Source organism: Pezoporus occidentalis, unplaced genomic scaffold, assembly GCF_034315485.1.
Source record: "Pezoporus occidentalis ecotype Australia unplaced genomic scaffold, CSIRO_AGI_Poc_V1 ctg75, whole genome shotgun sequence".
Classification (NCBI taxonomy): domain Eukaryota; kingdom Metazoa; phylum Chordata; class Aves; order Psittaciformes; family Psittacidae; genus Pezoporus; species Pezoporus occidentalis.
Window position 1 is genome coordinate 1,239,189 of NW_026916104.1, and position 27,837 is coordinate 1,267,025.

At 37.6% G+C, this 27,837-nt stretch overlaps 1 protein-coding gene across 3 annotated transcripts in view; it reads right to left on the reverse strand.

The window, feature by feature from the left end:
- ANKRD28 (ankyrin repeat domain 28) overlaps window positions 1-27,837 on the reverse strand; it is a 117,742-nt gene that overhangs the window by 41,204 nt on the left and 48,701 nt on the right. For all 3 annotated transcript variants that reach the window (XR_009961444.1, XM_062602045.1, XM_062602044.1), the window contains exons 3-5: window positions 13,753-13,831; window positions 3,407-3,477; window positions 711-911 (exon numbers count right to left, since the gene is read on the reverse strand). Coding sequence is in view for 2 of the 3 variants with exons in the window: in XM_062602045.1 (XP_062458029.1) it covers window positions 711-911; window positions 3,407-3,477; window positions 13,753-13,831 (351 nt within the window). In the remaining variant the exon portion in view is untranslated. The remainder of the gene's footprint in view (window positions 1-710; window positions 912-3,406; window positions 3,478-13,752; window positions 13,832-27,837) is intronic.

Here is a 27,837-nt window from a genome sequence, read left to right on the forward strand (position 1 = left end):
GAAAATCATAGGAGAAAAACAAATACATGCATTTTCAAAGGATTTTATTGTACTATTTTTTGAGTATTCCATAAGCTTGAAAAAGCTGTCTGCCCACCTTGGCAGCACTAATGAAGCGACCTTGAGGAAGACAACTTCTCAACAGAAACACTTCCCAGTTAAATATGGCAAATTTGTGGAATCTTTGAAATCTTCTGGCAGGCTATTACCAAGGAATTCACTAAAGTTAATCTCTAAAAGCAAGCCTATTGCCAACTTGTCTCCAACCACCTATACACAATTACAATGGGAATTTCTCAGCAGTGATTTTTCAGGGCTTGAAAACTAGTGAGTTAGAGCTTATTACAGGCATTTCCTCCATATTGCAGTGAAAACACATACAATATGTTCACTATCTACTGGAGAGAAAAATATCTTTTTTTCCTGTTTAAAATTTATCTATTATTAGTTTAACTCCACTTAACGGGAAAATCTGCTTCCGTCTTAAGAAAGGTAAATGCTGCAATAACCTTCCAACTAAATTATGTAACAAGTATTTTTCACAACCATTCTGTATACACTTGCATACAAAAGAAATTCAAATACAAAATAGGGGCTGGGGTATTTCAAAGGGATGTGGGAAAGCATGATTTTAAACTGAGAAACTAAACATCAGAAATATGAGCGACACAATGACAAGTGAGAAAAAAGCTAAGAAGAATAACTCTTACCTCAACATGTCCACTGAAGGCTGCATGATGCAATGCTGTTCTACCTGCTCGATCAGACAGATTTACATTGCTTAGGAGAGGCACCAAAGCTTCAGCACATTTCACAGCTTTGTTTGCAGCTGCTATATGTAAGGGTGTCTGCCAGTTTTTATCACGAGCATTGACATCTGCTGAATGCTTTAACAACACCTGAACAGCATCCTGAAAGCATTTACAAAAAGAGAAGCCACTGAGTAATTTGAAATGCCTGCCTTGAATCAAGGACAGTATAATGGAACAGAATGATTTCCACTTTGTTCTTCTGTGAACATCATCTTATGCTTTGGGATTTGTACTTTACCATAAATCCAGATCTGGGCATGTTCTCAAAAACATAAGCAATACAATCCCTACAGGGTTCAACTGAATCAACCATTTCCAGGTCTTTTACCCAGTTCCTTAAGGTGGCTGGTAAACTGTTTTGTCATCACAACTTATTTTCAAAGCTGAATAAACCTCCTTAGGATTTCTTCCATTGCTAAGGATTAGTGAAGTACTATGAACTTACAATGCATTTTGATCAATTTGCCAAGCAAAAATTTTGAACTGTTAAAGTCCAGAAATGGCAAAGAGAAGAACAGCTTACTACATGCACATTTAGAAAACCTCAGATAAAACAGAGCATGGTCACAAAAAGTTTCAACATACACTGTTGCAAAACTCTTGCAAACCGTTTCTGATGTTGAACTCAATTCCATCTCACAAAGATTACCGATTTCCTTTTGTTACAAGTACAAGCTGTGAGAATTTGACAAATAAGACTAATTCTTACAGCAAGATAAACAAATAACATTAAAATATGTGCACACAATTGGCATGCATTAAAAAAAACAACCTGTTGGTGATATCAACATGATGATGAATACTGCATTCTGCATCAACTCGGCCACCTTACCGCAATTCACTAACTGCTTTCAGTGACCTTCCAGCTCAAACACTTGGCATACAAATAAACAGCTGGCACTTTGAACTTAAAGCATTACCGCAAGTAGTTACTGGAAATTTTGAATTACACTCTGGTACAATAGCTAGGTATATTGTACCACTCCAGAAAGTACACCAGGCATACAAATATAGATGCCTGCTGTACGGCAGGATTCACATGGAGTTGCTTCAACTTGCGCAGTTGATAGCCAAATCCATAATTCCAGCAATTTTGCATGTTTCAATGTCCTTGTTTAATTGCAGCTGTCTTTGCTTCAAGAGTAAGTCCAGTTGTTTTACTGAAATAATAATCAAGAGTTTTTTCATTACAGCTTTTTTCATCTAATGCCCAAACCCCATACATGTTTGCCAGCTGGAAAACAGTGTCTACATATATCAACCACATATGTGGGCTTCTACGACCTACTGTGTTTACAAACAGAGAATTCTGACAAGCACCTAAGCACCTATCACTGCCTTTTCGGTAAACAGTCTGATTGGTTTACACGTTTGATTAGCATTTTGTTTAAAATATTCTACAATTTAAAAAAATACAACCACGGCTGGAGTTCTTGGAGTTACAATTTAGGTCCAGTTTGTCTGCAGCACTCCCCTCTGCAAGCAGTACTGACAAAAGGAGCTTTTATTGTCCCTCAGCTCTGAAGAATGAAGCGTTTGATGCTTTGGTCAGCTCCCAAAGGAGCAGCCTAAAAATACATCAAGAACAACAAACAGCACTTGGGAATAAGGCGCCCTTGAAGATTCTTTTTCAAACACTGTTTTGAATAACACAATCTCCACAAAACTTAGCTATTCATGCTAGCGACAAAATACTGCAGTTTATCCAGGAAATTCAAAAGTAAAAACTGAAGCGAGACTTGCTAAGATAGTTGGTGGATGAAATACTTAAGTTCAATGCTTGTCAAAAGTATCTGTCTTCTCACACAAAAATTTATACAGAATCTTTAAAAAAACATTTTTGATACATACTGAAACAAGCATTGATTTGACTCAATATCTCTAAGGAGACAATTTTGCATAAACTCTTCCACATAACAAGCACAGCATTTCTCTGTTTTTATCTTCTACAGGCATTTAAAATTTTTATTAGGACATCACCAACAGAGGAACAACAACAGAGGCATTTTTTACATTACTATATTCTCCCAACTGTGTGATTGGTAGACTTCAAAAAACTTTCTACATATTTAATTTACAGATTTTAGGGTGATTCTCAAAACTATCAGTACTTATTAATCACTTTTTTTTTGAAGATGTTTGCAGACCTTACAGAACTATTTCTTCAATGTCTGAAGAGACAAGTATGTAAAAAATGAAGAAATGCAAAATTATGCTATAAAAGCTGTACTAGATTTTAATCTCTACTTTCATGCTAAACAACTTGAGTTACCTTAGGAGAAGTAAATTGGACACCAGAATACTTCATGCAGAACCCTCTGCTAGGGAAATGGTAGAGAGCAAAGCTGAGAACTGGAAGGGTAGAGTTTTCCCCCTTTCCTTCATCTCAGACACGTTATATATATACACACACATATATATATGTCTGTGTGTATATACACACACAGAGGACCTCAACAGGAAAACCAGTCTTGCAAAAAAATTCTGCAATTCCAAACATCTGGAGTAGTTTCACTTTGTAATAACTAAACAATGAACAGAAGTTAATTTGAGATGTCTTAAAAACACAAAGCAGTCATAAACCCCAAGCATACCTCACTACAAGATGCCACAGCCCTGTGTAGAGGAGTCAACCATTTGCTGTCTTTGGCATTAACTCTAGCTCCTGTAACAAAAAATAAGAGTAACAGAAATTTGTAATACCTTTATAGAAAAACTTGAATATTTTCAAGTACAGAGACAGGACTATTGGAAACTACTTATTTTAGGCTCATAATACAGCATCATGCCAGAAACGGAAAGGAGTCTTTTCTCCAGAAGAAACCCATCCTTTGAGGAAATTCTTTTTACACTGCACCCATAACAGTTTTCCATCAAAGCATACTCATCTTTTTACACTAGGTAATCCTCTATCATCTTTTACACTTCCAAAGGCACATAAAAGACTGTTGGGTAGAAAGACTGGCTCCTTGCCATCATTCAGCAACAAAAATCTCATACTTTCCAACTACAGTTGAAATTCTGGATTAAAATAAAGAGGCTACATATATTCCCCATGACTCCAGTTTCCCTGTGGTTGGTGGGTTTGAAGTGTAGTTATATAGAATAAAGCTGTTGCTTCTACTGGGAGTTTAGGAATGAATCTTCTCTACTCCCCAGGTCAGCTAACTCACTTCATGACCCCCTGGATCTCCCTTCATGAGCTGAACTGCAACAAGCACGCCTCTCTGCTTCTAAAGGAATACCTGAGAAACAGCTGTGTCTCTTCCCTCCCCAGGAAAAAGGTCTTACAAACATCTGTAAGGGACATAAGCCTGGGTTTGGATGTTAACATTTTCCTCTTCAAAGGAAAGAAGGATTTGGGGATTATTTTTTTTTTGCTTGAAGGAAAAAACTGAACTGCATTCTAACTTCAACAAACAAGAAAACCTAATGATTAAGCTCAATGATTTAATTTCTTACTGATATACACACATGCATATGTATATATATACACATATGGCCCTTATTAGTGTGCTCTATGTGACCCTGCTTGAGCAGGGAGGTTAGACTAGATGACCTCTGGTGGTTCCTTCCAACCTCAACCATTCTGTGACATATGTGGGTATGGAGACACATATAATTGACGGGTTTTATACCTTCAGTGGAAGTTTAACCATCTTTACTTGAAAACTGTAGAGATTTTAGAGGGATGTGGTAACTTAGACAAAATGCTATAGCTTTGAAAAAACAGTTCACAGAGCAATATATATCACATCACACGGTAACATTCATGCTACATGGTCAGAGATTATTAACTTCTCAGGCTAAATGTAGTACTGTTATGTCAGAACCACCTTTTTTTCTATGCAAAAAGCGGAAAAGGATAGAAGGCCAGTAAAACAACAAGATGTCAAACAGGCTGCTGGCAGGATACTCAACTGGGAGACAGGGTATTTTAATCCAAGTCTCCCAGACCTGCATCAGCAAAGAAGTCTCTCCCAGTCCAGCTGAACCAAGCTGAACCTGACCAAGAAACTTAGCAGTCTGTATAAAATCGTGGCTGCGTATACTAAGCAAACCAAAGATTTAAAGTCAGTTCTCCAAGTTAATCAGTTTCTTGTCAATCCATCCCTTTCAGGCTTGAGAACACAACATGGAAGCTGACGCTAGATCCAAACTCCCTCTTTGACCCTAGGGTCTTCCAAGTGCCAGACAGAACCTGAGGTCTAATCACTGGCTACAATCACTGGCTACAGATTTCAGAGGCTTCCATCTTTCCTTACCCAAATTTCAGAAGCTTTGGGTGTCATCCTATTTTCCAAGTTCAAAAGTTTTTAAAAAGTAAGTTTGAAGGAATGGGAAAAGTTCAAGTTCATCTGAAGAACCACCCCTAAAAATCTAACAAAAGTTTAAGACACTTAATTACAAATATCTGCTTTTGTCAGCCATTGTAAAGACCTAGTGTACCGCACTATACTGGGTACCATAACATAAGGTACTGTATAAAATTCTCCACAGAACTCTAACAAAGACTTTCAGGAGTCTAGAAGTTACCAGAAATGTCACAGGACTCTTGAGAATCCAAAAGACAATAACCTGAATAATCAGTAAATGAGAATGTAAACAATATATTTTAAATGTATTTATAATTCTTGATTATCTTCCAGGTTGTTAGCCACACCTTGTTTTCAGCAGTCAAGACAAAAATAAGAGCCAAATGGTACTCCAAGCTTCACCTGACTTAATGTGTACAGCCAACACCAAAGAATGATGACTTTCAAAGCCCTACCAATTTTTACTTCTAATTTTAGGATACTAATGGTTTTGAAGCATTTTAAAGGAATTATGGAAGTTCCTAGGTCATTAGCCAAACCACCAATCTGACTGTCCTCAGGAAAATGCATTTCCAAGACTTGAGATCAGGTCAGATCCACTCAGGAGATGAAGCCTGAGACAGGAGAAGCACCATGTCCAGCAGAAGGGGAGAAATGGACATTTTCACCCAAAAGAAGCAGCGGTTACCTAACCCCTAGTGAGAACGTGCTTAGGGTACAGCCTGTGTATATGAGTTAGCCAAGTTGTTCCCTGACGTTTCTGGTACTTTAACACACAGCCTAAAAATCTCCTCAGAAGTGAGCAGGAATAAATACAAGAGAAACTGCACAAAAGATTTTCCCAGTGGTAAATTAATCAAAACGCCTACAACTAAAGGAAAAGAATATCTGAAAGTGTTTGTTGTTTCTGGTGAGACAGAAAACCAGCATTAGCCAAAGAAATGCCTCAGGAAATTTGAAGCAGTATCTAAAAGCAGCATGGTCCTCTCAAAAGAACAAAATCAACAATATCTGCTCCCCACCCTGTAAGTCATCATCCACCCAAAGAAGCAAGGAAACCTAGATCTAATACATCTACTAATTAGTGCAATCCATAGACACTAAGATAACTTTTCAAATGTACAGAAAAATTGTAGATTCTTTGAAGAAGTAAAAAACCAAAGCTGACTTTTGACAAAAGATTTGTAACTGACAGACTTACTTAAGAAACCACCACCAAGCTTGTGCGTCCTCTCTCCCCCCCCCAAAAAAAAAACACAGGAGTTCAAAAATTGCTAGCAAAGTCTTTAAGTAATAATCAGAACAAGCACACTACCAAAAAACACATATGAACTATTAATGTGAGAACTGGGAGTTCTATAGCTCTAGATACGTTAAACAAAACAGTATTTTAAATTAACACAGACATATTTGCCCCTTAAATTTCCTCAAGAAATGTTGCCAAGAATGACTTAAATTTCATAAATCACCTTTCCCCAGACAGCCTTGTATCTCAGGACATAATCCCTCTACAGGTTGTTCTTTATTTCCTAGCAGCACACGATTTGGGGAAAATGTTACAATTGTTCCCTTTGCCATAAGATGCTCTCTATGAGACATAAAGCTCCCTCAAACCTATCATACTCCTACCATGCAACACTGAGGAAGTTACAGCCTTAATCCACTGGGCTAAAGCTCTACTCCAGATTTGGAAACAAACGTTGGAAAATATATTATACCTTTACTGAGTATCTGTTGCTTAAAGATGATTTGCTTCAGGGCTTGCTTGAAGACAGTCTGAACACATGTATGTACATAATTCACTGTACAACACTGCCGATGCAACATTATCTCTGTGAAGCTCAACTTGCTGACGTGTTAACCAGGGCATTTCTCACGTTTCAAATGCCTTCAAATGCCAGTTATGCAGCCGTTTGTTCTTTCAAAGCACAGTGCAGGGTACCTCAATCCCTAATTTGTTAAAAAGGCAACAAAGAACCCACCAAACTCAAGCTTCCCCCCCCACACACCGGTTCTTCCAGACTTCAGGTGCCTGGTCTTAAACTGCTCAAATATTTCATTTATTTAATGTAATTTTTTTTTTATATTTCTTTCCTTTAATGCCATAGAGCTCACAGGAAAAGGATGTGGTGGCTTCACAGAGATAAAAAATAGAATACTGCAACACAAATACCCATCATCACTACTTTAACTTGAACTTGAACTCTGCAAAAAGGAGGGAAGAAGCTTACATATTTTTCCTCTCTCCCCCTTGAATCTTACATTTCCTTTGACAAAGTTGCATTCACAAGACTGACAATTACAAAAGTATGTTTTATTTAATAAATCTATTACAGAAGCTACTGAAAAACTCAGTGATGCTTACTCAGGCAATGAATGACTGGGCAGGAAATGCTGCAAGGAACTGCCACACACCTCCTCCTTCATCCATAAAGTGCCATGTAACTATATATAGCCATGTCTCAGCACCTCAGTGTTCCTCTTGTAAGAACTTTCGCTGAGACTCTCTTCCCGAGCAACTCTGCACCAAACTCTTCCTATTTGAAAAGGTCCTTGAAGACTAATGAATGCAGTGGCTGCATTTCTTATGTGTCACTAGTTGGAAATAGATTCAGAAAAGAAATACAACAGTACTGACAAGCCATTTTTTCATGTTCTGTTTGTAGTCTGTATTTTTAGACTGATGGTATTTTCCCTTGTTACTGTACAAGATGTGCAAGCGATTGAACAATGTAATATAAGCAAATAAAGCAGAAGTGTTTTCATCCACATATGCAATATGGACAACCGATGATCAGTATTTGAAGCTCTGAAATGTTTATTTAGGAATAAAGTGTGTAAAATCTTTAGATTACATTTTAAGAAGTTAACAAACTTTGTCTCAACAGCCAGTATATGGAAATAATTCCAGGAATGATCTTTGCAGAAATTAGGAAGATCTCAGATTTAAATGACAGAGAATAACCAGCAGTCCTACTGTAATTAAATCCTATTTAATTACAGGCTAGTATTAGCTTAAGAAATTTTTCTTTCCTAAATGATCCACTTTTTACCTAAAGATGATGATCCTGGAAGTACCCAGAGTGGCAAGCAGAAATTCTCAGACTACACTGCAGAATGAACAAGAGGAGGAGGAGATTTTCATTAGATAGAAAAATATGTCAACATTCAGAAGGAAACACAAAAAAAGTCTGTAAAGGAAAAGGCAATTTGAGAGATAAATTGGAGCAATCAGTATTAAATATCTAAGGCAATTTCCTAATGAAAACTTTATTGCTTCAGTAATAAAGAACAAGACCTTATTGGGAGAAAGCTTCTTACTTTATAAGCTAAATGCATAGCAGATCTACAGAAGAGTGAAAAAAAAAAAATCTGAGGGGGACAGGACTGGAATATCTTTTGAGCAGCCACAATGATGCTTTGACAGCAGTTTTTTATTTTTATTGTTTAAAACAAAATAACCAAACAAAAAAATCCACGCACCAAAACAAACACCCCTTTCCCCCATCAAAAAAACCCGCATGTCGATACGCTGGCCACAGAAGGGGAGGAAAACGACAATCAAGTCAAAGCCAATCTCCACAACTTTGCTGTCTTGTCAATATAAGAAGTCTGTTTCATAACTTCACAGTTTCTGCCACAACCCTGCCATCACCTCAAGTTTCAGATTGCTGCACAAGGTTCTCTGACTCTTTGAGCTACTGAAAGCTATTACCATTTCTTAAGTCAGCTCCATTTTCCCTCCCAGTGAGCATCAGGGCTACTTTTTTTTTTTCACAAAAACTGACTGTTACTGCTGCCAGAAGGAAGTTAGGACAGCTCAAAACAGTAGCCAACACCACTGTCAAAAGAAGAGGAAGCAGCCGAAAGATACAGCCAGTATAAAAGGAGCCCCTGTGAAATGCCTTTGGCATGTGGATACATCTGCAACCCAAACAAAGGGAGCTTCATGCGGCTGTTAAAGCCTTTCATCAGCTGAGCTGCGTGACTGTCATTGCATGTACTTTAATAGCTGGATAGCTTCAGAATTAGATGAAAAACACAGGTAGAGTGGAGTTAACACTGAAGGGTCTTTACTATCCTCCAAAATCCGTTATTACTGTAATCATAGTTTTCCAGCATCAGCACAATTCTTACATTTTCCAGCTGACCCAGAGGAAAGCACAACAAAAACTCATGGGTTGCCAATCCTTAATGAGAGTGAGTTTGACAACAGATTCATGCTGGGCTCCACGCAGTGAAAATTTTGGGTTAAATAAACAGAAATGTGGTGTTAGTATATAAGTATCAATGCAATACACTAACTAAAACTATTCAGAACAAAAGAGCAGATAATTCAGATGTTTATTTTCATGAACTGCACTGATTCCAGTGAAAGCAGTAACAGTCTGCATGATATTTTAAAGAAAACAAACATGAATCAAAAGAAAACATTCTGGAATCATGTCCTGCTCCTCACGTGTCTCTTGCCTGCAGAACAGACTCTGATGACATTAGAAGAAAGCATAGGACAAAGAAAGAATAACTTTTTATAAAGCTAGAAGCCTCCCCAGAACAGCAGACATGCAGAAATTAACTGAAAGAAGGGTTTAATTTTTTTAATCAGAACTTCTTGGAAAGAACAAAAAGTTGGACATTCAGTTAATTCTTAATTATTTTACTTTTCTACTTCTCCGTAGCTTGCCATCAATTATTTACACAATTAAAGTCACAGAATCATAGAATGATAGAATGGTTTGGGTTGGAAGGGACCTTAAAGATCATCTACCCCCTGACATGGGCAGGGACACCTCCCCTAGAGCAGGTTGCTCCAAGCCCAGTCCAACCTGGACTTGAACACTGCCAGGGATGGGGGCAGCCACAGCTTCTCTGGGCAACATGTGCCAGTGTCTCACTACTCTCTTAATAAAGAATGCCTTCCTTGTATCTGATCTGAATCTACCCTCTTTCAGCTTAAAACCATTCCCTCTTGTCCTATCACTACATCCCCTTGTAATAAGTCAGTGTAATTATGCAAAGTAAACAGATGTGTTTGTGCACAGGGATGCAGAGCTGTGCATACATCATAAAAATAGAACTGTGATGTGTAACGACTCTTCACAGAGTCATACAAAAGAGAAAATGCTTCTAGAATGATGATTCTCAAGTGACTAAAACTTAAACCTTCCACCAATCTGCATACTATAAGCAACCATCTTCATGCCTTTTATTTATTTTTCACCTCCTTACCTAACAAATTTAGGAATGCTATTTGCTTATCTAGGTACAATCTAATAGGGAGATTTGATTTGAATACTTAGACTTCCACAGACCACAGTGGTATGACAATTTGCTGGCAAGATATTCACATCCTCAGGGGACAAGTTTATTAGTGTTCATAGAAGATCAGTGTTTCAAGGTGAAAAACAAAAGGCAATCTAAATGTCCCAGCCTCAAACTGGAGTCACTGAAGCAATTTTCTTTGCTGTTCAGAGTCTGTATTCAAACTATCACCTTCAGGTCCCTTGCCCAGGTGAAAGGCTACAATACGAGAGGTCACAGGGCAACCTTGAGGTTTGGTGCGAATATATCTCAAGAATTCAAAAACTAAGTAAGTATGCTTGTAAGACTGAAAACTTATTCCACAAGAGTCGGCAAAAAGGCTGAATCGCTTCCATCTTCAGAATGTGCAATATGGGTTGCTTACGTCTGTAGCAAAGTAATGTATTTTAACAGCAACATATGGTCCAAAATACATACTTGAAAGCAATGTGGACCCCTGGACTGGGATGGAAAAGACATTCCAATCAAATTAAAAAAGCCCTATGTCTAAGTAACAGACAATACACACTTTTTAATAGAGAATGAGGAAGAATCATGCAAAAGCAGTGGAAAGATTAATATTGACTTCAGTCATTTTGAGATCCAGTTTGAAGAAAGAATAAAAAAGGCAAAGCTAAGAGTCTTTATAGTATAGCCTGCACAACAGGAAAACTATAAAGTGGTTCCCAGTAACCTTCCAGCAACACTCTTTTAGAGGGTATTACAAATTGCAAAGCCAAGCTCTCACAATGTAAGAAATGCTAGGATGAAGTATTCTAATTCATTTCCTGGTGCATATATATTACAATAGGGTAGTTAAAGCTAAATACAAAATTTTTACATGGAAACTTACTGCACAGAGTAGACTGCTGTTATTTATTCAACAAACTATTTTTTCATTGCTCAAAAAGAGGTCTTGCAACATGGCAAGTGTTCTCCAAACCCTGCTCTGGTAACAGATGTTCTTTATTTTCTCCCTAATGCTCACCTATTAGGACAAAATGTAACATTATATATCTGTCTCAAAGGAGATATTTGATTTCCAGCTGAAACACAATAGATAAATTTTCCCTATCTTTATGAAATGGAGAGGATAAATACACTAAACCTCTGTGCCCCATCTTCCAATTGAGAGAATTTAAAGAAAGATCTTGGCTTGTGCATTCCAAGGCGCCTAGACCTGATTTCTCAGAGAACCAGCTGGTGCAGCACTTTAGATACAGCTGTGAGCACTCACACTTCACAAACCTCAAAGATTTTAAATCCAGCATTCAGAAATGAGGAAGACTAAATTGGTAGCTGCTTTTTAAAGAGTCTGGTTTAAGCTGCTTGCCTAAGATCACAGCTTGCAAGCAGGTAATACACAAATAGGCAGCCAAGTACAGCACAGCCTTTCAAACTCAACAGCCTTAGCATGCAGACATCACTTTCTCATCCCGCAATTAAATGCCCCTCTTCATTCACATACAGATACATCAATAACTGGCATCTGTGCCTCCTTCACTGTACCACCCCGATTCATTCCCAAGCACACCCCCTCCTTGTGAAATTCATGAGGCTGTGCTTTTACAGCAAGGCACAAACACATAATTGAAGTCTGCAGCACAGCCCATGAGCAAAGGTTAGACTGATATTGCCTATACAATCCACAGCTTTGGAAGCTCTTGATTTTGCAACTACTCAACATGTTGCTTTGTGTAAGTAACATTTATTTAATGAAAATCAAGATTTATCTGAGATACATCAATGCCTCCCAGTCTTCTTTTAAAAAAATCTACAGACACAGCATCATCCCACCACCTCTCCATCACGCAACAGCTCAACTTTGGACTATTCATACAGCCCTAATTCTTAGCTATTCACTTCCCTCCTTTGTTCTCCCATTTTTGTCACAGTTATACTCACGCTATGTGCCCAAATAGCATGATGTACCTTTCTTCCTTTAGTGCCATCCCCCAATCAGGATCTTGTTTCATTAATATCTGAACTAAAATCTTGCTCCTTCCATATGCCCTTTGTCCATGAGAGGTATTTTCTTCCAATTGCAGTTCTGGTAACTGGACTCTGTTCACCCACACCAGTCAGAAGATCCACTCCTAAAAGTATCTGACTACAACTTTTGTTTGTAACACAGCCAGTTGTTTGGGGAGTTTACTTGGTTTTGTTTTAAATCACTGTGAAAACTGAAACAGAAAGAAATATCCTTGCAAAATCCACGATCTCTCTTCAGAAGAATGGGGTCTATGTATTTTCAGGAGTCACCAGAACTTGTTTTTTCCTTGACAGGGAAAACCAGCACCTTCTCAGTAACACAGGTGAAATTTTCTCAACAAGTTATGACTATAGAATACTTCCATGAGAAAAAAACCCAGACAAAACACCACCATAATGTGATTCTAATTAATTATAAGTATATATAATTATATAGAGTAAATATATGTAATGAGAAAATTATACCTTGCTAAATTATAAAAAATTAAACTGGACCAAGCAATGTCAACTGAAACTATGGCGTGACACCTACAATCTTTAAAATCTTATTTCCTTAAAGCAAAATTTATTAAAGGTTCATGGAGAGGATAGTGATGGGGTGTTGAAATAGCCAGCTTTGCACAGGTAAGGTGCACCATTTAGCAGACTGAAGATCTAAGTAGTTCTATGGGGCTGTTACAAGTTTTAATCTTTCTGTTTAACCTTAAATCTCCATATCACAAATCCAGCTTCAAGCTACCTGACAGGCAGATTTATCCAAGATCAAAACCAATCCATATCAGTCATGAACTTCTGCTTACAAGGTTTTGGGTTAGTTTCATTGTTTTCTACCTTTTTAAGTATACTGTTTTACAGAACTTGCACTTTGTCTTAGTACAATTAAATAGGAAAAGAGATGTGAGAGTTTAAAATACTCAGCTGTTCCTGATTCTATTCTGTACATTTAAGCCAATAGCAAAGGATACTTAAAAATAATACCATCAACTCTGGATGTCATCCTCTGTGTTCAATTTTATCTTTCTGAAAACAAAAGCAATGCTAGTAACATCTACCTATAACAAACTATCATGTCTTTAGACTAAACCACTTAAAGCTGATCAAGCTACAAATAAAGATAGCTGTGAGAATGGTTTCTACAAAGAAATATTTTAAAGCAGAACTACACAGTATTATAACACTGATAAGTTTTGAACCCAAAATTCCAGTACAAACATCTTTAATTTCTATTACATTAAGTATCTCAATAAATGCTAAACAGTGTGAGATGTACATAAATATTGCTTTGGATGTGCATAGAGTTTTTTTTTTCCATTAACAGGAACAGAACATACCAGATAAAATAAGTAGTTCAATAATTTCTGCATCTCCCAGATAGGCAGCAGCATGTAAAGGGGTCCTTTTCTCATTATCCTGTGGTAAGAGGGGGGAAAAAAGGTTTTATTTAAAATAAAAAAAGTATGTTTTAGCATTCTCTATGAGTTATGAAAAAACACTGTATGAAAGTGTATCTTCCAAATATTGTACATTTTATATTCTAGAAAACAATTACGCTAAAGACTTTAGTCATGTTAACTAAGACCCGCATGCTTCTCCCTTAGGAATGACTAATACCTACCCATCCAACTAGCGTTTTCCTGACATACACAGAGCAACCCATCAGTTAGAAATCACCATTTACTCGTCTCTAGAGACAGGAACTTCAGGCCGAACTACACCTTAGAAACCGTGTGTCACTTTCATATGCAACAATTAGTGAGAAACATTTTCTGTGGGAAGTTTAAAGTTAGGTTCAGCAGTTACTTTTCTAAACCTAAAACAGAAGAGAAGCTGGAGTGAGCAGGGGCAAAAATACCTAAATCCAATTTCAACTGGTTTGTTTACTGTAAATAAACCAAAAGAAGGTAGATATGCAATTTATTTTGCAGAATAACACTGAAGGAAGCAAGTTAGACCTGGCACTATGGATCAGTTCTGGCTGATCTAAGGTCCTTTTGAAAGTACAAGCAGGGAACTTACTTAGCCACACACAATATATACTAAGATTCACTCCTGAAAGAGTAGCACAAAATACTCCTCAGCTCTTTCAATATCAGCGCCAATTTCTCTGAACTAATTTATAGCTTAACCAAAAGATCACTTTCATATCACAGCAAGTGATTAAACTGGACAAGAGCCAACCAGTTTGCTCTCTAAGAAAAGACTGATGAGAAATAAGAGGCAGACCATCAATCAGCATCTTGGTTCTGGCCTAAGCTCTGCTTAGATGGCTAGAGTTGCAAATACACTGGGGGTGAGGGATTATAAACAGCAAGAATTTTAAGTCACAAGACATTTCTATTAATTTCACTGTTGATTCACAGCTACAGCAAAATTAATGCACATTTCAATTGACATTTTATTGTGAAGAGCGTTGCTCTCCCTTGCCAAAATAACCTTCTTCAGTGAATCCTTACTTGAGAGCTAAGAGCATACAAGATGGAAATTAAAGCTAATCTCAGGAGAGATCTGATAGTGGAACTGGAGCTGAGACCCAAGAAGTCACTTCTAAAACATAATATGCAATTTCAGAACTTCAACATTCACTTCCATGTACCCAAGACAACATCACACACACAATCCCTAGCCCAGAAGAACTACTCCCTGGTTAGTACCTGCTCAGATAATGTCGAAGTTACACAGTCACCATTTTATCAGTGTTTCCTAACATAATTTTCTAAATTACCACAAGCAATCCCAAATTGAGCAGTGCAAACCTGACACTGATGCACCCAGAATGAGAAATCTATAGTACTTATCACTAACACCACATAATGCCTCACAGTACCAATTACTTGCCAGCATGTCTCAATTGCAGATTACACATTTGTGACAAAAAGACAGCCCCTGGCACCAAGGACTTGCTATCTAGGGAAAAAAAGGAAATAAAAAATAAAGACACAGACAGGAAGCACAAGGGAAAAAGTAATACACATATTAAACTTGCTACTCAGCCCAAAGGCAATTAAGAGCTGCCAGCAATGAGAATCGGTTTTCATTCCTCTAGTTTGGAGGAGTAGAGTGACTACAGCTAGCTAACACTTTGCAACCCCTTTTAAACCTTTTTGATAATGCTAAAGAGCTTATAAACTATAAGAGTAAGGAACAAGCAGAACCAAGTACGATATTATACTGGCTGCAATTTCATTGTAGAATTTGAGAAAATGAGATGAGTGATGAGTTTGTCCCTCCACAGAGAAAGTATCTGCTCACGAACACAATAACTGCATTCCCTGCTTAAAGGGCAAAAACTCACTATTGTAAAAATAGTAATCATATTTATTGTAGTGTTGGTTTGGCTTTTTTGTTTGGTTGTTGGTTCGTTGTTTGGCTTTGGTTTTTTTTAATGTCTAAGTGGCAGAAGTCAGACAAGTAACCAGTCTGATACAACTTCTCATAAATCATCCAATAAAATGGGGAGAAGGGAGCTATTTGTCTAGAAAAATATTGATCACCAAACACCAAATATATTTTCCTGAAACATCCATAGTCCAAATTTCTGGCAAAGTCAAGCCATGCTTCTCCAAAAATCCAACCTCTACAAACAGAAACTGTTGAGCACTCTGAAACCACCAAGATACAAATATGAAAGCAGCTCTAACACAAGCAACATAGTCATAGAATTGTTTAGGCTAGAAAAGACCTTTACAGTCACTGAGTCCAACCATTTCCACTCCAGCACTCCCATGTTTCCAAGCTGTTTCCAGTCATGCAAATCTTTCTGTTAATGCTGCTCTTAAACTGACAGCCTGAAAATACTCAAACCCCAACTCCCCATTCTGCAGTAGGGAGTACAAACTGGGAGTGTAGGATGCAGGAGGCTGGTGGATCAGGGTATGACTGCTGGGATGCTCACAGCTTGTCATCTTCTAGGTCAGCTCCAGAGACTGGTATTTCAACAATCCCAAGCCCAAGGGTCTCTACTGACCACAAGTATTCTGCATGCCAAGGGTGCTTTGACATAAACCCTTGCCCCCCGGTTTCACAACTGGCACTCTCTCATGCTTCCAAACAATTCTTTTTAAATTTAACTTCTGTGAGAAAGCTATTGGTTTAGTTAAAAAACCTGTTTTTCAGAACTTACTACAAACACAGAAACAGAAATGCTGCATTCAGCAGGCCATCAGCAGTATGCAGAAGTCTTTTATTCCACTAAAAGAAAATCCTAATTTTGTTCCAGGTGAAGTTTTACATTTTTTTGTGAACTTCAATAAATTAAATCTGAGAAAAATTAAAGAGATTTCTGTATTTTAAATGCCAGTAAAGAATTGCTGTACAGACCAACCACTTTTTACTGAAGAACAGTGACGATCTGATGAACAAACTTGATCTGCAAATAGAGAGTACTCCATTATAAAGCATTACAGTAAAGAATGCTAATCAAGCTTTCAGTTTTAACATGCAACCTTGGAAGCAGACATCTTGCAGCGCTGATATATCATACAGTCATAGAATGGTTGGGGTTGGAAAGGACCTTAAGATCATCTAGTTCCAAGCCCCCTGCCATGGGCAGGGACACCTCACACTAGACAGTACTAATATAAATACTGGTCCAAGTGTTGTTCCTTTAATTTCATAAACTTAAATGTCACTAAAAGAAACATTCCAATAGAGAAGCAGTTTTGTACATTAAAGGCACTGTTACACAAAATGTAAAATCTAGCACTGTTGGTACTATTTAATTCCCAATATCACACTGTTACTGCAGTATTTGACAATACAGAAAAGCAAGTGTTGTGCCATCTTAATTTTCCAGTTCAAAAATCTGCAAGGCAAATGGGACTATTGCAACTCTCAGTTGGCTGTAAAGCTCTTATAGAAACACATCACCCTAATTGCATTAGGCAGGTTTTTTTTACACAGTTGAATGAGAATGTTGGCATTCCAGTGGAAACAACCAAGAAATTTATATTCCTTATATGGAATGCCAAATTTTAATTCCAGGTATTGGTCACTGGTGTCAATAAACTAAAAAGGCAATAAAAGGCCTGACTCCTTAAAAAAAATCAATTTTCAGAATGGCAGTTCTGAAAAACCCCAACATATTTATACGCACCTTTGAATTGCATGACATAACAAACATATAATCCTTCCATTCGCAGTACTTCTATTTCTCAGGTTTTCAAAACATTTCATCTACACAGGGGTTTCTATAAGGATTGCACCATGAGAAATACATAGGAGGCTTATGACCCTGTTAAAACCAAATCTGGAATAAAGTGACAGGGTAGTGGTGCTACAAGATTCTTCTGAACTCCCCTAACCTAGAAAAAAGGATAATGCCACCTCTGTTTTATTCTACCTAAAACATGAGGTTTAATTGTTTCACCATTTATTTCATGGATCAAAACTTCTACAATGTCTTATTAACCATTAATAAGCATTAGTTTAGTCTATGGCTAATTAAAACATGCAGCATTCAAATCTATCTCTTTTTAAAGTAGTAAGCATCCTTTGAATTATAATAATTTATTCCTGGTTTGGGTTCTATCTCAGCAATTGATTTAGAATAACTATACACAACTATAGAGAGCTTTAAGGAACCAGATGGCTTTAAAGGCAGATCTCTTATCCCGCACATATCCAGTAAGACTGCCATAACCTGATTATGCCTTCTCCATGAGTACATTAGACTATAATTTCAATTTGCCCTTCAAATAACTCAACACTAATTCAGAGATTTCAGATAAGTCAAAGTATTTTTTGGAGAAGCATGAATGCAACATCCCCCTTCATAAAACCCCTTCTTTATGCGATCTGCTCTTCAAAACCAAATTTTGCAGTAACACTTTAAAAAGCTCTCATCATTTCGTGATCACACAAAATATCATTTAATAAGTGTTTTCTGCTGCATCACTTGTCAGCTGCCTGCTTCAATACCATCTGTTCTGTTTCTTCAGAAATCAACCCTAAATACACAATTCTAAATCTTGAAAGAGTTTCAATGCCAACATACCCTGTAATAGCTTTAATAAACTTTCTTTGCAAGTTAGACTATTTTTAAATGTAACACTTCATACAGTGTATTTTTCGGTTAGGCTAGAGAAATAGGACTATTCAACCAGCATGATTTGTAACTCCTGAGTTCACAGATAACATATAAGAACATGATTACAAAATACTTCCGATTCTTTGAGTGTCCAAAACCACAGAGGTCTCACCCAGTACGAAGCCCCACTGCCACACTTGAGAGTCACTAGAACATTGAATTTTATTTGCAGGTTTTGCTACAGATTTGAGAATTATCATTTCATAAGGTAGAAAAACTGCACTCAATTTCTTTGTTTGTTTTTTAAATGAACATATTTAAATATTTGGCTTTAACATTCCAACTTTAAACTTCACAAAAGTCTGAGCTAGGTATGTAATTCTGTAACTGAGGCCACTATCTCTTTGGAAGTGCCTAACCACAAAGTGCTATCTTACACATATCTTAATTAGAACTTGAAAATTAATTGTATGATTGTCAACTGAAAGTAGCAGAAAAAGACTAAATACCAGGCTTTCAAAACTTTTAAATCTGTGACTAATTCATTTTGTATCCCTATCTTGAGTGTAATTAATCTGATATTTCTTTGGACTTTTTTTTCTTCCTCCTAAAGTTTCTTAACTAAATTACATGAACATCACATTGTCAAAAAATTAACAAATTATAACTAATATTGCCTAACATAATTTTGAGAAGCACAGTTCTGTTTTCTAACCATATTTCAAATTTAAGACACAGCTCCAAGAGCAAGCCTAGCAAGCTACAATAACAGTCTTTTGCATGCTTAAAACCAGGAGGAAAGCACGTTATTAACCACAAAAACAACACATATAACACAGCTAACCACAAAGTATCCTTTGAAGCCAGATGATAGATACATTGCAGCTGACATGAAGAGATTTGTCAGGCTGACACCGTTAATTACTGAACTAATGATCATAGTACTGTTTGCATAAACACTTGCACTGCATTTGAAAGAAAAAAGGGGGAATGGCTTTAAACTGAAAGACAGCAGATTTAGATTAGATATTAGGAAGAAATTCTTCACTGTGAGGGTGGTGAGGCACTGGCACAGGTTGCCCAAAGAAGCTGCGGATGCTCCATCCTGGAACTGCTCATGATCAGGCTGGATGGGCCTTTGAGTAACCTGGTCTAGCAGAAGGTGTCCCTGCCCATGGCAGAGAGGTTGGAACTGCATGATCTTTAAGGTCCTTTCCGACCCAAGCCATTCTATGATTTTAAATTTCCACCAGTATGACTTTATCCCTACACATTACATTTCAGGGCATATCCTTTTCATGGCATTTATTAGGACAGAGCAAACCTACACACTTTCAAGCAATCACAAAAAAAAAAGAGAGGAGTAATCTTTGCCCTCTTGCTTATTACGACAGCAGTAACCAGTGACTCCAGAGACCTTGTCTTGCAGAAGTGTCTTCAGCAGCAAGGGTCACTTCAGCTGTAATCTCCAAACCTGAGTGTTGTTTGTAGTGAAGATCTTCAGTACCAATTTAACAGTGCATGCTCTTTGACTTGATTATAGATAATAAAAACTGTCACACTGTAGGTTAAACCACTAAACCATTTACTTTAGAGTGCCACTGTAGCTTGCGGAGACCTTAAAAAACTAGATGGCAGTGATACGTATGCAGTAGAAAATAAAAGGTAAGTCAGAAAAGAACTACAAAGCAACCTTCAAAAAGGTCACAAGAACATTATTTTATGAAAGACCAGGAGTTTATATGAGCATATAAACATCACTCTAGGCATGCATGCTCCTTAAGAGCACAAGCTTAGTTTTCTGAATTGCCACAAGAAAAAACATCCTCAAAATCCTGCAACAAGGTAATTTTTAGTGGATCTGCACTGGCACACAAAGCAAGTAGCAAGCACTCTGCTTTTAGGATGTTAGAAGGAAACACTATGACTATATAATTGCCATGGAGGCACTAACTCTCCTCTTCAAAACTTTTTCAACTCAAAAAATCAATCTCTCAGCAACTGCAAACAGACAAACCATAGAGGTGTTCAGGTTCTGCATATGGACATATTTCAGAGCCAAGACAGACATTTAACTTGCGCCTGGGTGAATGGGCAAAAGGAGGAACCCATGCTGAGTGGCATTAAAAACTACAGAACTGAACAAACTTTTTGTTCTGATTTTGTCACTAACAGCTGTGATAAAAGACTAAGAAATCTGGCAATATAAATCTTCTGAGCTATATCCACATTTCCATCATGAGAAATGAATGAACAAGAACAACAGAATGAACCCAGGTCAGGAAGCCTCCATCCACGGGACAGAAAGGTATCTGCCATGATGAGAGTTTTCGGGGGGGGGGGGGGGGGGGGAAGTAAGTATCACAGATACCTCTTTATATGGAATTTCAGAGACTATAACAATGGTGACCAACTAATGCGCTCCATAATAGAACAGCTGTCCATTCCTTTTCAGGTTATTGGAGCATCCCAGACTATCACATGTCTTCCCTGACATGAAGTGCATTGGAGTCTTACAGAAAAACAGCTGGTCAAACATATGAGTTTTACCTTTACCTAGAGGAGAGCAGAACGACAGTGCCTGTCTCACATCATTCCGCATTACACGACACAAAGATAAATGGGAATCCCCATGAAGGAGGAGGCAGGGAAGAATTCATGCTGCATGACTGCTGTCTGGACATCTTCTGCAATCCCAAAAGCATCCTCATTTATTCTGATGCCTTCAGACATTTTTTATACTGAATTTCTGCAACTGAATTTGCTGTTCACAGAATAGTACCAGAATCCATTGAAAATAATTTACTTCCTACAGAGCTAATGATTATTTGATTCCACTCATAGAAGAAAACTAAACTGACGAAAACCTCTATCCTCACTGAACCATTACCCACAATTAACACACAAACTAACATCTTACAAATAAAAAGCTCATTAAAAGTTTGGCTCCTTTCTAAAATGCCTGAAGTGTCAGAGTAATCTGGTGGGAACCACTAAAACTAAGTCTGCAGAGAAAAAACGATCAAGCATTCATATGTATATATTGTAGTGACATATTCTATTTGAATACTCACTTATATTCAACCACATTTATTAAAACTTCCTTTTTAAGAACAAGTAAGATAGCTCAGTTGTATCTTTCCAGTATTTTTGAAGTATTTTTTCCAGTATTTTTGTGTATTTTTCTTTCCTCTAACTCAGAACAACTTTTAGGGTCAAGACTATTTATTAATACACCAGATCATTTGGGGGGCGGAGAGAGGGCAGGGGTGACAACAAAAAACCTCACCATTAAAACTTAAAAAATACCCACTCACAAACCTCTGTAGCATTTTAAACGATGCTGTATTAAAGAAAAAAGGATACAATAATATCTCATTAAAAAACCCTTTCCCTTGGCTTTACCCTTCCTGAATACCAAGTAAACGATTTGTAAACATTTACCTGGCATGTTTAGCGGAAGCAAATCCCAGCTTTTAATCAGAATGCAGTTGCTGGTAAGAAAAATAATAAATAATAACCCTGAAACTGTTTCTGAGAAACACGAAGCAGTAAAAGAGAGGACTTTCCATAATGAGCATACAGTGATGCGGAGCACATCTACATAACCCAGCCTATGCTCGCAGAGCGGGATGAGCAAGGGACAGTGACTGCCTCGTCTTACCCTGTCATCTATTCCGTAACAGTTGAGGACACAAATAAGAGAAGATGCCAAGAGAGAAAACAGTACAAAACAGGCTCTGTTTATTCTCCCGTGAAAGATCACACCACACTAGGTAAGGTATGCACATCTCCACCACAATTTAAATCCATCACATTATGTTTGAGTCCATGACACTTTTGTTCAGAAAAACTGAGGTTTCTGCCTTTTTCATTGCAAAGCCTACTGCTAGAATGACAATCCTACACCTGTCTGATGTAAGCCAGGTATTCTTTTCACTAACTGCATTGTCTTGGTGACAGGAAAAGATGTTGTTGTGTGTTTTATGTTATCACCTCTTCTTGAAGCAAGCTAAAACATTATGTTTAATAGCTTCATAAAGTAAGGTCATCTGGCTGCAATATGCAAAGTCCTGTTTAGAGATCCTTGAACTATCCTGATCATCTGACTCATACTAGCAGACAACACAGTCTGTGCTAATACAGAGACAAATCGTTAGGCAAGAAAAATCTATTCTGAAGAATGAGAGTTAAAAAATCCTTCCACCACACAGTGTCTGCAATACAAAACAAAAAGTCCCCTCACTGATCAGAAAAGAAACCCAACAGAAAGCCGCTGCTAGAACAGAACAAAACTCCCCCAAAACGGCTGGTAAGCTCAGATCAAAGTATTTTACTTGCACTATTTCTTAAGCTAAGCGGATAGGGGATAAGCCTAGAAGATACATGTCATTATAGGAAGAGCTAGGAGCAACTACAGCAGGATATATCACTCCTTTGAGACAATAAACCAGCATAATGTAATTGATTTATAAGTTACCATAATCACAAACATACATAACTAGTATTTCATGCAAATAAAATCTGAAGTTAATTAATGATAAGGAGGAGCCATAATAAAGCAGGATTTTAAAAAGACTGAAAAGAGAATAGAATTTCATTGCTTTTGGAGACAGAAAGGTACATGCTGATGATATTACAGGCCTGAGAAATTCCCCCTCAAACTTCATATTACAGACAGACACTGTATCTGAACTTTTGGGGCACACTATTCATCAAGAACCCAGAGAACCCCTCATAGTAATGAGCTTCCAGTTCATATGGTCTTAGACACGACACCAGCACGAGCCTTTCTAGGTTCTACAATCACTGAGACTCAACAAGAGACTTCCCTACAACATGTAGTAGTAAATGAGAAACACTTTCTTTTCCAAGTTTTTGATATACATCCATCCTTTATTAGAGTAGATTTAAGGAACTTAAAAAGGGTTTTCTGCCTCGCACAGTATCTGTGTACAAGAGCCAAACTGGATGAAGGAAATGATGGTGTTTACTGATAGTGCATTAGATATTCCATAGTAGATATGGCAAGATGGCTTTAAACACTTGCAAAGTGGAGAAATTCTCTTGTTCAAAGGTGTGCATTAAGAGTTTTCACCCAGAAAGCTACTGCAAATAACCAGTGAATTCAAATCCTATCTTGCTGTTACTGGCAATGCATTCTTTACGGACTGTGTCAATGTTGGAAGTTAACACACATTAACTCTACTGAGCTTTTTTGTTCTCTCTGCTCTTTCAGTGGGGATGTTCTGTTCTCAAATACCAATCCTTTGCACGACAGGCACAGCAACTGCCAGGAGTAACCCCAGTAAGCTCTTAACTATTCAAGACCTCGCCTCTAGCTTGTTTTGTAAAAGCAGCAGGAAATGCAGAACTTCAATTATGCTTTGAAGGTTACAGTCTTTAGTAATAATCACTAAAAGTAATACGGCAAATCAGACATGATCTACAAAATCATTATCACTAAGAATCACACTGGAGACTCAGACACAAAATCCCTGAAACACATTTAAATTTGATCTAAGTATTCTTGGTTCTCTACATCAGTGCCAAATTTTCAGTGTTAAATAACAGTGACTGAAACAAAACCTGTCTGTCAAATCCCCAACTACTGTAAAACAAGTTCAGTGCGCAGCCAATATGGTAAAACACCACCATGCAGATAACCAAGCTTGTTTGCCCCGTTTAGCAAACAGTATAACCATATTAGCATAGTACCCAGTGAGCTTACTAGACCTGATGAGAAGGAAAATATATTAGCCTGAGTAGTAGACCACACTAATAGCAATTCATACGAAGTCTCTCAAGAATATTTCTCATTACCTGTTCAAGGCAGCACCATGCCAAGTAACCACATGCTTCTTTTCAGAGAATCCTAACCTTTGCAATGGTAACTTTTTGAGAGAGAAGAGAATCCAGAGAATTCAGCATACCAAGTAGCAACTTCCTGATGTTAGTCAGATTATCGCATAATTCTGCTGAAGTTTTGTTTGATCACTAAAAACAGACACTCAATACATCTGAAAATATCATCAGCACAGGCTAAATACAGTGTTATCAACATGAGGCAAGGAATTATTCCTCTTTGGACTGGCAACTTTCCCTCATTAAGAGTTTCAATTCTGAAGAAAAATGCCTAATTATACAAAACTGTATTTAAAGCACTCTGAATCTCTTTCTACACCAGAACTGGAACTCAACACCATTTGGACACACTTGATATTGAAGCTGAAAAACATGATTCACTCTAAGCCACTTAAAAGGAAATAAGACATCTGATTATTCATTACAGATGACATGCTTGAAAAAACATTCCACACTAATGAACAGGAAATCCACCACTTTTAAAGTTCAGTAACAGTAAATAACAGCTATATTATGAACTAAAACCTTTGATTAGCTGGGGGATACTCTTCAGAATATAAAACTTGCAGCAAGTTTCCACAAAACTCAGACGAATTAGGTCTCCAAAGCCCCACTTCTGGAATCAGTCAGGCTTCAGATCCATGGATCAAACAGCCTTGTAACAGATCCTTTAGAAGTAGAAGCAGCTTTCCTATAGGAAAAGCTTCCCTACATTTCTTGCAGCAAAGCTTCTTCCTATCCCTTCAGATACATAACATGAATATTCATGTTTTTAAGAACTGTCTTAATTCTTTACCAAAATAACCCGTGGACATTCCCATATGGTGGTGCTGAACTGTGTCTACTCCCTTAAAAATACCTCATTAAAACTTTAGCATATTTGGTGGCAAGATGTTGTACAAGCTAACTCTGTATCTTGTTAATAAAACACCAAACAGATTTGCCTGTGATAGTCACATAATGCCCTTCTGAAAAACAATTCCTAGACCTTCTTGCTCACAAGACACTTCAGCACCACATTAAGACTGATGTTCAGCTCCAAGTTCTGAGCAGGTGGAACCTGCTCCTGTCTGCACAGGATTACAAGCTCCCATAAAATAGGATTCTTCACAGTATTTTCCTGCCATTCTTCAAATGTAAAGAATTTTCAATGAAATTAACACTACAAAGCCAGAGAGCCTTAGGACTCATCATTTCACCAGGCTGCTCACACAGGAAACGGGGGGTCCTGTTAGTGCTGGAAACATTTAAGAAAATTTTGGAAGTCCATAAGCAAGCAGGACAGAGAAGATGAGCGCTACCATTAGTCCCCCAGACTACATACTATTTTCATCTCTCCCATACGCACAAAAAATGTATCTACATATACCTCATGCAAAATGAAAACATACCAAATTAAATAAAGCCATTAACTATAAAAATGGCCAAGCCTGTTTTGTGATTTATGCCCATCCCAACTCCATCTGCTCCCTGTGAGGTCTTGCTGCCCACCACTTGCCCAATACATCTGACTCTCTGCTCCAGCACCGGAAGCTGGGTTCCAGTCAGGGGCTGCCAGGCAGGAACTGCTGCACTATGTCAAGCCCTGTGCTTCTCATGGATGTTATTTTACTGGAAGGATTCTCAGTATTTGTTTATACAGAAATATTTTATTTCTTCTGTGACCTCCTACAATCATTTCAAAGGGCTGTTCTCACTGTCGATTCATTACATGTTTTCTCTCATTAGCATCTCATAAGCTACTATGTGAAATATTTGATTATATACATGTTTTATATATAACTTGTCTGTGTATCTATGTAGGCACACACATGTACATATGTGTCTTTTCAATATGTAGTTCTTATTTGCAGGGAAACATCACAGCAAGTCATTGTGTTTGATAATCCAGTGGATGAAACTGGATTAAAATTACTAGTACCAAATTTGAGCTGTAATTCATCCTATGTTCTTGTCATATTGAAAAGTCTTTCAAACTCACAAACACCTGTAATTTTATCCCTTAAATCTGCTACATTCTAAACTGGAAATAAAACCAGATCACAAATAATGTTCAACCGAGCATAAACCTTTTTAGTGGGGAAAAAAAAAGCCCAAACCAACAAAGAAGCCCCCCCCAAACCAACACGAAAGTTGAAAAGAATTTTAAATTGATAAATAATTTGGAAAATTAACAAACAGTTTTAAAACAATCTTTCCTTGATAAAACCTGAAGCTATAACACATCACATCAGCTACAACTAACACATTATAAAATATGGGAAATGAAAATTTGCCCTCATTCCAAACCTCCTTGAGAAAAAAAGTGTTCTCAATAGTGGAGAACACGCAAATATTTCTCTGTACTTTATTAACACATCAAAAGTCACATTGCCGTGATTACAGACTCGAGATATTACAACATTTTTGGAGAGAAAGCCTTAAATTTAAGATTGTTTTAAATAGGTCCAAATTGTGCATTCCTCCAAGGCATTATTACAGCTACACATCCACATTGTCAGTCTAGACAGTTCAAGTTACAATAATTACAGTATCTCCTTATTAAATGTTTGCCTGCAATTGAAAATTAGCAAAGACCCATTAAGAAAAAAGTACTTATTTTCTTTTTTAAAAGTATTGCTCAAGAAAGGCAGGCTTCACAGCCTGACCTATTCACATAGGAAGTAAACCAAATGAATAAATAAACTGTGCTCTTCAGAATATCTTACTATTTTCTGGATGCCATCTGAATTCCTCCCTCACATTTACATCAGCAAACCAGAAGTGAAGAGCGCTGATTACAGAGTCTGCCCTGCCAGGGAATACAGTAAGAGGCTGCTCCACACTACCAAATACGTTAGTGCAAGTTTTTGTTGCCAACTCCAGCTGCCAACACAAAAAAGTCCTGCAAATAGTCTATGCTGCCTGCAGAATCATGCCAAAATAGCTACTAAGACTGGGTCCAATGCACGCCTGAGACAAACAGACTAGTTGGCAAACGCGTAATCTCTCACCTCTTCAGAAACAGCTTGAAGAATTAAAAACTGCACGATTCCTGCTTAGCCTTTGCTACATTATGCTGGTTTTTAACTCCTGTTTATCCTCACCAGTTCAGATACCAAAGCCACATGGTAGCTTTGCTCTGACTGCCAAAAGCTTTATCTAATAACAAGAAGTGTTACAGATGAACTGGCCTGGAAAACTATTTCCCTGCAGGCATTCTCCGGTTTTACCAAATCACAAACGGTTACAAAACATCACAACCCTTTTCTTCTGATCAAGTCACAGTATTCCTGAAGCGCAAAGGAGTAGGATTTGTCACGCCTGCATGCCCATTGCTTTTATCTGTCCCATGAAAATCTCAGTGCAAAACTGTCAAAGCTAACTCCAGTGTTTTCAAAGCTATTTCCGCTCCCTGTTAAAAAAACAGCCTCCCTGAACCACCCCCCCCCCCAAAAGCACAGAAACATGGTATTGCAGAGGAACCACCACTGTTTGAAAACATTACGTATTCACCTCCTCTGAGCACTGACTTCCAGCTGTCCCA